This window comes from Argopecten irradians, chromosome 10, assembly GCF_041381155.1.
Source record: "Argopecten irradians isolate NY chromosome 10, Ai_NY, whole genome shotgun sequence".
Taxonomy (NCBI): Eukaryota; Metazoa; Mollusca; class Bivalvia; order Pectinida; family Pectinidae; genus Argopecten; species Argopecten irradians.
The window spans coordinates 11,080,088-11,093,039 of NC_091143.1; the positions used below are offsets into that span (position 1 = coordinate 11,080,088).

General features: G+C 34.7%; 1 protein-coding gene across 1 annotated transcript; it reads left to right on the plus strand.

Moving 5' to 3' along the window:
- The first annotated feature begins 359 nt into the window (after nucleotides 1-359).
- On the plus strand, nucleotides 360-7,989 carry LOC138332531 (uncharacterized). Its single transcript, XM_069280535.1, has 6 exons — nucleotides 360-387; nucleotides 741-935; nucleotides 1,033-1,107; nucleotides 3,412-3,648; nucleotides 4,565-4,671; nucleotides 7,804-7,989. The coding sequence occupies exons 1-6, from the start codon at nucleotides 360-362 to the stop codon at nucleotides 7,987-7,989; spliced, it is 828 nt and encodes a 275-aa protein (XP_069136636.1).
- Nucleotides 7,990-12,952: the final 4,963 nt, after the last annotated feature.

The window sequence follows — 12,952 nt, forward strand, 5'->3', positions numbered from 1 at the left end:
TGCCGATAATGGATTATAACATATATAATACTGTAACAATATTCAAATAAGACGATATTCCAAACATTATCAACTGATATTTCATTGTTTTGACATTATTAAAAGGAATATACACTCTTGAAACTTATGTTATTGGAACAATTGCTTACGTTATTTTCTTCTTGAAATAATAGCGGCTACCTTTGAGCAGCATGCTTTTTCCAAAAGAAAGGGAGATAACTTAAAAAATAGAAACCTCCAAATCTTAAGGTTGAATAACACCAAATAAAATTCAAACTAATAACAGTTTCGGTACACACACAACACAGGCGTAATTTTTAATTGTGTATCAGGAACATTCACTTTGATTTAAAACCAACATGTCGCACAATGAAAAATTAACAAAAAGTAGTGTATGCATTTATTTCGTATTTACTGGTGTTAAAATTAACCAATGTATCATGTGTTTATCTATTATGTATGCTGACATTTAATAAACTATAGTAGTAACTGAAAGTCGGCTGTTATCATTAACGTTTATGACAAGTTGACATTTTCACCTTTTTCAATGGTTTACCTACAGAACTGATAGGAACTTGTGGAAAATATAAGATAAGACAACTAGTAGGCAGATGTGTTAACAACATTATACCAGAATGTTTTATTCCTTATTGTTAGTGGTTAATTTTGCAGCTATATCCTGTATCAATGGGTCTGGTGAGAAGAGAATCCTTCTCAGTGACCCACAATACATACAACAGGAACTCAACAGATTCCAATCAGAACTACTCAGAACTCCAAACTTGCTGAACTTCAAGTCAAGTACGACAGCAAGATTGCAAATCTGTACAATCTTCAGTTAAAATACGACGCCCAAGAAGCCACCCTTACTGAATTGCAGACCAAGTACGACGCCCAGAGTAAGACAGTGGCCGACTTTCAAATAAAAATTCAGAGTAAGTGACGGATGGTATTTACTCATTTTTACTCGTCGTTGATGACGTCATACCATTATCCGAAGACAACTGTTGACTACTATTTGTACATCCTCAGGTTCTAAAGGAGCTGTCATTAAACGATGGGGTAGAAGTGATTGCCCGGCCAATATAACTACTAAAGTCTACTCAGGTAATATTGATATTTTTCGCAGGGAAATATGTTTTATGATATATATATATATGTTGTTTTTCACCCGACACCAATAAGAACACAACATTTAAAGTGAAAATATCATTTTGACGAGGAAATATTTTTTAAATGTCAAACCATCAATGTAATATTACGTGCATCCGTGCACGTTTTCATGTGCATTTGATTTTTTACGTTCATTTACTATGAAATTTTGCACCCCATGTGTGGAACTTACATCACATGTAGTTAATGTAAAATAATCTAAGAGGAGTAAATGAGTATCGTTGCAGATTAAAATATATGTACTAGTGTCAGTAGCCCTAATCTAGACCTAGGATATAGGCGTAAAAAGTAATACATAAAACATTCATTGGTTCTTGAAGGAAGCATCGGTGAAAAATATAAAAAGTTCCTCATGAAATATCCTTTAGATCAGCTGTGTCATCCTTTATGTCTTCATCTGAAATTACTACCTTACAAATTTTATTTCATAAATATTGCGCATATTAATCATTCTATGTCGATTTGAGTAATTGACAAATTGTTTCCATGTTTATGTAAACTATCATAAGGGCCAAATTGATATAATCATTTAATGCAGCCGAATTGTTTTGTGGTTTATTAATGTGTAACCCTGGTCAATACTAGCCGCAATATATCGCTCGGCTAGAGAACACTTCTCTTTGGCTCGATCGGTTGAGCATCAGACTAGTAATCCAGATGTCCCGAGTTCGATCCCTGGCAGAGGCAGGTATTAAATTTATTGTAAATCCTGCACCCTGTTACATTGGCGCCCATGTATGGACTCGGGAATGATACTTCACGATACCTGCGAAGGAATCGTTGTGACCCCTAGAAACTCGAGGACGAGTTGATTCCTGGAGGGGGAGTATGTAACCCTGGTCAATACTAGCCGCAATATATCGCTCGGCTAGAGAGTAGTTCTTTTTAGCTTGATCAGTTGAGCGTCAGACAGGGGTCCTGAGTTCGATCTCTGGCAGAGGTAGGTATTGAATTTATTGTAAATCCTGCACCCTGTTACATTAATATTGTGTATCTTTGAAAAAGTGGGAACGTTTACCCATTTCTTACTGATATCTCACTGAAGCATACCACCATAGATACAGCCATACCCATACCACTTACATTCTTAACTCAATTGGCCTGTGCGAAGTTTCAAATGAAATTATAAATTTTATGATACGCTGATACGAGCTCTAGATATTGATATCCATTTGAAAATCAATTATGAAAGGTTACTTGTTGTTTGTAGTATTTAAAGAATGCATTATCGGTAAAACTCTGCTCTCATATTTGAAGAAAAACTGTTTTCATTCATTTTTTAAATAATCTACACATCACAGCATGCACAGAAAATACATGAGAGACGAATACCTTCAAAGCGGTAATTAATTTTGACCTATAAGTCCAGCCAACTGCCATACTGTTACCCACCATCTATCTCGCGAAACGTCATCGAATGACGTACGTAACGCCGATTTCGACTTCTCTATCTTACTGTCTGGTACATTACTTTTTTAATGATACAGCTTCCTGACTTGGGCAACCAGCAACATTTTCCTTCTGCAATCATAAAACCAAATCTTATCAAATCGCCCTGTACCGACCCACTCAGGTCGCTAGCCTGAGCTGCCGTACTAGTAGCTTTACCCCCAATGCTACCTCTGCGAAATATTGATGAATAATTCATGAATATTCATGAATAATTACTTACTTATTCATTATTCACGGATAAAATTCATGAATATTTTTCAATTATTCATGAATATTTTCATGCAATTCATGAACTTAAAACTTCATGAATATTTTAGGAAAAAATATTTCATGAACATCCATGAATCCTTTTATTCATGAATTCATGAACGTACATGGAACTCTTTTATTCATGAAATCATGAATATTCATGAACAACCAATTCATGAAAATTTGCTTCGAGGTTATGTAAAAGAATAATCCTCACTGGATTTTCCCTTTAATTTTATGCATGGTGTACTATTTATGAACTCTATCCTTTCTTATTTGCATACAAAATGTGTATTCTTTCAAATTATTTTTAATATTAGTAATACCTGTATACGGGTATTCTTTTCTATTAATCTTAAAATACTCGCCGAATTAGCAATGAGTTCTCTACCTTGTATTGTTATGTAGAGACTAAATCCCTGTCTTGCAACAGTGATACATTGGATATATGATTTGACTATTCTTTACTTACTAAATAATGCAAACGCTACATTACATAGATACATGTATCCTTTCCTTTTCATTTATAATATTTAGGTACTACTGGCGGTTCTGACTATACCCACACTGGGGCGGCAGCAGAGTATGTGTGCATGCCTGACGTTCCTATCTGGGGACCACACAAGGATTTGGTGTACGGTACAGGTGTTGGTTACATCTGCGGAGCTGAGTACGAGGGACCAATCGCTCTATTTGGTATGCCTAATTCTGCTGAGGATGTACCATGTGCAGTCTGTCTCGGTACACAATACACTGCCTCTCTGATGATCCCAGGTAACTAACTCTAATATATCAGAATGTGACTCCGGTCGTGTCGTCCAACTCTCACCTAAACTTGTTTACAATCTATATCTATCTAATCTAACTCTAATATATCAGAATGTGACTCCGGTGGTGTCGCCCAACTCTCACCTAGACTTGTTTACAATCTATATCTATCTAATCTAACTCTAATATATCAGAATGTGACTCCGGTCGTGTCGTCCAACTTTTGTAATTGAAGCATTTGATACGTTCTTTTTGTGTTGCGTTGTATAAGCTAGGAGGACTGGATCGAATAATATCGTTGTAGTATTTTGAGGAATACGTGTTTTGATTTTTTGTGACTTTCTCAAAGTATTCGCCCTCAAAGACTTACTACACCATATGTCATCACAAAGCTGACAATTCAAGTAACAAAAACATTCAACTGAGATTAAAAAAAGATATCAATACTCGCTTATAAACATTTTCCTGTTGTTGACCGCCATGTTGCGTCTCTCTGTGTTTCCTCAAACGCGCCCACCGACCCACATATAACATGAATCGGCAAATGTGCACCCAGTCTAAAGATTCCCGTGCTTTATATGGGATCAGTCACAGCATTGCAATTGGTAACTTATGTCTTAGATACGACGCATACTTGAGCCAGGGGTGTAATAGAAATGACTAGTGCAACATGCTACTTCATTTCTTTTACATCTCAGATGCATTCTTTCCAACTTGCATTGTCAGCTAAGGATCGGTTTCAGTGTTTTTTACGCAATCTTAATCAATCCAGGGTTACCAACCCCGTTTTCACATTATCTGACGGAAGTTGGTAACTCTAATATATCAGAATGTGACTCCGGTGGTGTCATCCAACTCTCACCTAAACTTGTTTACAATCTATATCTATCTAATCTATATAAAATGACCGATATTTTCACAGATAGTATTGTGGACTGGTTAGGGAAAGGGCACACGTGTGGAACATGTGGAACAGGGCACACGTGTGGAACATGTGGAACAGGGCACACGTGTGGAACATGTGGAACGGTTGGTTCTATTCACATTGTACTTGTCACTCGTTCTGGTGTTATTGAATTTAAATTTGCATTGCTATATACTGTAACGGCAGCAGTTAGTTGAAGTTTAAAGATTCCGAAACAAAAATTACAGTTCCCTTAAACACAATAAAGACTTGACCTTGCATAATGTATGTTTATAACAGTGAAGATTAACTTCGCTGTTTTGCTGTCTAGCGCAGCAATAGTCAACTAACGCGCGGTAGCAATACATAACAACTCACGTTATGAAAATTAATATCTGATTTGAGTTAATTTAATTGTTCAGAAGGTAATGATATGTGTAGTATCAAAGTAAACAATATAAATGTTTCGGCTCTTTAACATTATAAATCCTATTTCACTTTCCCAGTTTAAAATTAAAAGACGATTCAGAAACGCAGATGGCGCTTTTTTTCGGAAGGTCAAAAGAATGCACTAAGGCTACAAATACCGTATAGTAAGTACAGCAAATGATATTATGTTATATTATCTACAAAACCCTAATTTCCATGGCTCATTTTGATGGCTCGTTATACTGCTATTCGACTATTGAACCATAGAAAAATAAAATGGCCCCTAGATATAACCAATAATTGACGCTACGTCAGTGTTTGTAATTCTTGAGGATAAAACCATAAAATCCACCAATACCTAGGCCATGTGTTCAGAATTTGAAATTATCTCGCTAATGGACATCGACGCACATCACCATTTCTGAATCCTTCCGTTAATACACCTGACATACGTGGCTCCCAAGGGGTTACATTACGGATACAATTAAATTGTCTTTAAGTTAATTTGTTAGGCGATGTAACGAACAGTTGGTGAAAAATTATTTATACTATGTGCACGGGGATTTTGTAATTTGCCAATCACTAAGCCTACGGTATATATGGCATGGAAATATTGTATATTGTCAATCACTAAGCCTACGGTATATATGGCATGGAAATATTGTATATTGTCAATCACTAAGCCTACGGTATATATGGCATGGACATATTGTATATTGTAAAATCAAGTGGAAAGATGTAGAATGCTGATATACAATAACATTAATTATTGTAAATTTCTTTTCCAAACTGATTTTGGTAAAGGATGTGTTTTAGAATAATCATATCGGCATTCAATGACGTAGTTAAAAATGCTCCATCGCTGACAAATAGTAATTTTTTTCTATCAAAAACATGGGCAGAAGATTTAGTATTTTTCTTCTGATGCAAAAGTTACTTACTTTACACCATTACCACCACTGAAAAGTTTGAGCTTCTAATTTTACTTCAAGATAAAAATATCAAAAATAATTTATTGCATCCCGAAAAAATTCCGTGGCACTATGTCCTATATGGAATGAAGTACTGATTGCGCATTCGTCAAAAGCAAAATAAATTATTTTATATTATTGTTTGTGCTAATTAGACATATATATACAAAATTAAACACCAATTATTGTTCAAATAATAATAATGAGTATCGTGTATTCTCTGTCGGCGGGGGAGTATCTTTAAGCGTTTGCTGATTTTGAACTCTAATAATGGTATAATCATATAATGATATAGTTAATAATCTGGAATTATCAATTTTCAAACTTAACAGAAATTGTCTTAATAATCATACATTAACACTAAACATCAACACTAAAATGACGGAAATTTAATTTTGAAACCTCACATTTCGTGTTAGTTTCAGGGGATGCACAGTACGCTGTTTATTTATAGCCTATTTATAGGTTTGGTTTTGATTGATCTATATGTAACGTCCTCTTCACAGCCATGGTAATTTAAAACTGACATTGCAAGTTAAAAAAGTATTTATTTGATATTTTGAAAATATAAAGTACCATTCAAACATCGTTTATGAGACATTCCCTTTTGAGGACAGCCATTTTTGTTTTCTCTCCACCAGTACTTCGACGCGCTCACTGACCCTTATATAATCGATACACATGACACCTGCTTTACACAAAAAGCTGCAATTCTTCAAAATTGGGTCACACCAATCGACGAAAATTAGTAAAAGAGATCAAATGGAATCGGATTAAGGTTTAAGACCCTGTTAAGGTTAAAAAGGTTAAATGTATGCCTTTGTAAATTCGATAGTCGTCCATACCAGCGCTCCTACTATCTGCTATAAACACTAGTAAACATAATGGTATGGTTATTTGGTGACAGAAATGTGTACGGAACTCCGTTGACTCGCAAATCTGAAATGTACAATTCTTGGCATATTTTGTCAAAATTTACAAACTACACAACAATCTACGAGTCACCAGTAATATATAAGGTTAGGACCGGTGCATAGACACTTTTTAGTAACTAAATTATGTTCGAGTACACATAAGACGTGATATTTAGACATACAAAAATATCACTATTTTAAACAGTGTTTTAAACCTTGACGATTGTGTGAAGATAATTTAACAACATAAATGACAACAACAACAAAAATGTTATAGCAAAAGCAATGCAAACAATGATCTATATAAATAGCATAGTGAAAACATGACCATTTTCAAGAAAGAAAAACAATAATCGAAGCAACATCGCCACTATAATGAAAATGGAATAACCCGAAGGTTCTTGATCGTGCTGAACTTCAGACCAAAATGTCATATTAAGTCTCTAATTGCCCAAGTGCACCTGTTGCCTCCTTTCACCATATTGACAAGACAAGGACAAAAGAAACGCCCATAGCGGGAAATAGCTTCTCGAGTATGTAAATATGGACAGCCTAATAAGTAGAAGTATATGTTTTATACCAAAAGCATGCTTATCAAGTTATATTATACAAGAATGATATATATTTTACCGTTGTTGGATAAAATCTTGGCTACCGTCAATTCTACTTAATACTGATGTGTTTTCCTTCTTTCAGCCTCTGGCTTTCAGCCTCGTTTTCCGCTCTGCTATGGACAAAAAATGAGAGCGCGTGCTCCTGGTCCATTTTTATTCAATAAATACTCATATACTGAAATGGGGATAAATTATAAAAATGGAAATATATATAATTTGCTTGCTTATTTAGCAGATATATTTTAGTCATATTTTTCTTAAATACGTCAACAATGCTAGTTAACACCTGAATCATAATCGGAGTCATATTTCATACCTTTATATTGTAGGACTGGTCACAATCACATCGTACTACAGAACTACGTTCAACGACGGTGTTTTGGGATCGTTTCCGAGTCGAGGTCAGAGCCTTCCGTTTGCGACCAGTACAATCATTCCCAATGTATATTTGTCATATTTCAACCATCGGGATCATTGATAACTTATTAGCGTTTGCGGATCTCCATTCCGGATAGTCACCAAGGTTGGACACACATGTATAGTCATATTTCAACCATCACAATCACATGTATAGTCATATTTCAACCATCACAATTTTCAACCATCACAATCACATGTATAGTCATATTTCAACCATCACACATCACATTTATAGTCATATATTCATATTTCAAACCATCACAATCACATAGTCATATTTCAACCATCACAATCACATTTTAGTCATATTTCAACCATCACCAATCACATGTATAGTCATATTTCAACCATCACAATCACATGTATAGTCATATTTCAACCATCACAATCACATGTATAGTCATATTTCAACCATCACAATCACATGTATAGTCATATTTCAACCATCACAATCACATGTATAGTCATATTTCAACCATCACAATCACATGTATAGTCATATTTCAACCATCACAATCACATTTATAGTCATATTTCAACCATCACAATCACATTTATAGTCATATTTCAACCATCACAATCACATGTATAGTCATATTTCAACCATCACAATCACATGTATAGTCATATTTCAACCATCACAATCACATGTATAGTCATATTTCAACCATCACAATCACATGTATAGTCATATTTCAACCATCACAATCACATTTATAGTCATATTTCAAATATCACAATTACATGTATAGTCATATTTCAACCATCACAATCACATGTATAGTCATATTTCAACCATCACAATTACATGTATAGTCATATTTCAACCATCACAATCATTTCCTTTCATATCATTTGCCTATTAAAGACTGCTAATTCTGACACAAGAAAAAAATTTGATCATCTAATATTAAACGAAACAATTATGATTATTCTGCGGATATGCTAGATTTTCTTGTACATATATGTAAGTAAATAGTCACGATTTGCATACGACTTCCACCGTTTCAAAAACAAACACTGTGATGTATAAAGACAATCGGAACTCCTCTGGTGTAACTGTGGTAACTTGACCTCAGATATGACCCAAGGAATCCGTTTTGAAACTATGGGACTACTTTCATAACAATTGGTTGCCACCGAGGACACAACCTCTCGAAAAGTGTCAGTTCTTCGATGCTGTGTGTTATCCGCCTCGAAGGAGAAGGAAATGTTTCATTCAATTTCTTGAAATACGACTATAGAACTTCAACTTTTCAAAAACTATTAGTTAGGGCATAATTAGGTTTTCCAGCGACGAAAATGTTTGCTTTTCTTACGCCTATCACATCTGAGGTAATGTTATACATGTATATCCGACGAGTTCCGATTGGTATAAAGTGGGGAACAGTGTATTAAACAATGGTCATGACGTTATATTTTGTAACCCCAGGTGAACAAAATATATGTCTGTGAGCCGTTGATAGAGGTGAGTGTGGAGACCGCAATGAACCCTGGGCTATATCGCACTTTAACAACTATTGTCATGAAGTATTCATGTGAAGGTTTAAGATCGTACACTGTCGGGATATATGGAGGTTCAGTGATGTTTGTAACCATTTAATTATGTTTGAAATTATCACATTGTAATTGAATCAATTGGCTTTTATCTATAAATGGATATACTAATTGTTTTCGCATATCTCTATGTCTTCTTTGACAGAATGGCAGTTATCCTCTTTGATACGTTTTATATTCTAACGTGTCGAATGGAATCAATATTAACTGTACATTGTATGCGTACTTTTTGTAGAGAAATATGGATTATATTCAGTTTGCTAATGCTAACTTCCTTTTGGGCTACTACATGTTGTGATTTCCATTTCAAAATAAGTTTTCGAAGATTAACATGCGTGGATTTAAAAATCTAATGGGAATGCCCATTAATACAAGTGATGTATGTCGATATCAATTCGCGGAGATGTATTTTCGGGATTTTATTAGGATCGCAAATTTTGCGAAAATAAATCGGACATAAAAATGTCGATCTGCAGTATATATATAAATATATTATCATAAAATGTTTGAACCTGATATCGACTGGTGTGAAAAGGCCAAGGCTGTTTCCTCGCTAACTGCAAAAACATAGGGGCATATATCTTTATCTTTAATTAATAATTTTCAACATTATATTGTTAGGAATATATTGAAGGAATCATTTTCCCAAAACCACCAATGTTACCTATATGATATTGATTGAAATACAGGTGAATCACAGGTGACTTGACAGGTGAAAAAAAAGACCGCTCATAAATATGAAAGAGTACATAATTGCCTACCTATTGTTGATAAATATGTTGGCGTTCAGAGATCACCCCTTTTGCATACGATTACACAATATTTTTTAACCCTTGCCATCGTTAAATTATATTTGAGAACCGCGATCACAAAAGAAGAGTCTGTCAAATGAAATATTACGATCCTGATTTCCATACTACAAATAACATTTTCACTTTTTCTTGTTAATATTGTCAGTATTTTAAACAGTTAAAACTGAAATGTAAATACGAAATTGTTAAAGGGTATTTTTTCCCTATTCATGATTTAAGAAACAGTTCTGCCTTGAAAATGAGAAAAAAAGGGAAACAAATTTAAAATTGGACAATCACACCACGAAGAATGGTTCGTATTTTATCATTATCTTAAATTTAATTATGGTTCAGCTTAAATTGAAACAATCGTTCTGTTATAGGATGTAATTATTCACAATTACACAGGTGTTCTGATATCATGTATTGTATTTGTATCAACATTTTGATTTTTTTTCCTGAGGATTTTGAAACAAAATATATGGCCAGTGCTTCATCCATACATTGCTTCGGTAGATCAAATGAATTCGCTGAAATGCTTTAATCATCCATACATCTATGCGATTCCCATGTGTGACAAGAAACGAAGGCATTATTTCTCATTTGCATATCTAGGTAAAAATGAATATTTAAACCGGAAGCACGAGACCGGAAGAACACTCTTCATTAGACACTTTGAGTATTTGACCAATCATGGTGACCGTCATATTTCGCTGAAAGTGCGTATTGAGTTATTCCAGTCTATATCATTCAATGTGTTGCTAAAACCCTTATTCATTTCCTCCTCAGTGTAAGTATTGCTGTCGGTTTGCTGATACATCAATAACATGTCTGGCAGTAGGAGGGGATGGCCGTGTGGGTGGGTAGTTCATATAACATATAACATAGATGATGTATATCAACGATCCCTCCACCTTGGGATCGTAAGTTCGAATCCCATGTAGGAGAGTTGTGTCATGTACTGACTACTATTATTAGAATTGCCACGTGGGGCAGTTGCCAGGTACTAACCGCTGTTCGGCGGTTTTTCTCCTGGTACTCCGGGTTTTCTCCATCAACAAACCTGGCATGTCCTTACATGAAACTGGCTGTCAATGGGACATTAATATTAGACCAATCAAACAATTATTTATAGCATATACCTCAATGTAGGCCTGTGCTCTCGGGTTCAATCGATACAACTGTAGCAGGTTATATATATATAATGGTAATTCCCTGTCAGATAAGAAAGTCCCTTGGAGACATATATCACAGTCTTGTTATCAGTTAAATCGTATTTCAAATTCCAAAGGTCAGTGTCCAATACTGCAACTAGTAAAATCATACACATTGAGACCGTTTGTTGAATTGCCAGACAGACGAATTGAATTAGAAATCCATTCCGAGTATGTAATTTCATAGCCTACTCGGAGGTGACTAGTAATTGAAAAATATGACTAGCATACTGAACATATGAAATGGCGGATATATGAAACGTGGGACTTTGTGGTGTCTCTATTCGCATTCTGATTATAAAACTAAAATAAAAGACACCCCTTAACGGCATTCAGATTTGATGAATCGCATTTGTCTTCCATAAACTATTTTGTCACATGTAGGTTTAAACCAGGTTCAAGCCAAATGACAAGTTATTGTGATTGCAGTAAGGCTATGAACCTGTAATCTTCACATTTCTGTCCTGATATGAAAACAAACGCAATCGGCACGTGGAACTGTATTTTACCAGTATATGAACGTTTAATATTTCACTTGCCTAGTAAATTGCGTATTTTTCCGAATCTGCAAGTCGTTCAGATGTCGGTAAATATTATCAAAATGTTGTTTCTTTATGTTTACACATAGCCTGTTATTAAGCCTATCAATTCTAATCGATGTGTCTGGTTTACGCTTTATATGGGGGTCGGCAGGTGTGATCGTATCCAAGCAGAGTTAAACAAAATTGCGACTGCACTTCCTTAGAAACGCAGAGATTATCTGAAAAAAGAATTTAAAAAAAACCAGCACTTTTAAAAAAATAATTTTAATCTCAAATGCATACTTTTTAACTTGCATTATCAACTTTAACTGACTTTTAACCATTTCTTTTCAGTCAATCTGCTTATAATAATAGTGAGTTTATTATTGTTTATGTTTTTAGTTGACTGAACGTATTGTTAAATGATCGGTTTAGTTTAAGTTTTAATTTCATCGATACAGGTGTATTTTAGTACAATAAATGTAAAGACAGACATGTTGATAAATGCTTTCCTTGTTTCACCGCTATCAGACTTAACAGAATGTCAGTTCAGTTGGTTTGCCAAAGCTTTCATTAATGTAATTTTCATTTATGACAAAGAATGTTATCTTTACTCTACGAAGAAAACGTTCTTGTCTCGAACTGAAGACGTCGTATATTTCTAAAAAAAATAACATGACATTTATGGAAATCAACAAATAAACGATTCAGTACAGTTATAACTCGAAGCAATGGTGTCTCGTAAATAGAGAATAATTCCCACTGGTTGATGGGTGAAATCAATATAGCTTAATCCACCTTATAAATGCATCTGCATTCATCAGCAATGCCAGTCGAAGGCGACATTGACAGATCCTCCCTTCGTTAGACAAACAGAAGATATGTACACGGTGGAATGCAGTATCATCGGTTTACTAACAATGAGGATTGGAAACTATAAAGTCAACGCAATCCAGGAACTTTAAATTCATTGTT

Bases quoted from the DNA above. Each gene is read 5' to 3' on its own strand.
- LOC138332531 (XM_069280535.1), top strand. From the start codon at position 360: ATGTCGCACAATGAAAAATTAACAAAAA. The intron at 936-1,032 runs GTAAGTGACGGA...GTACATCCTCAG, and splicing joins CTTTCAAATAAAAATTCAGA to GTTCTAAAGGAGCTGTCATT. The intron at 4,672-7,803 runs GTTGGTTCTATT...TTTATATTGTAG, and splicing joins CGTGTGGAACATGTGGAACG to GACTGGTCACAATCACATCG.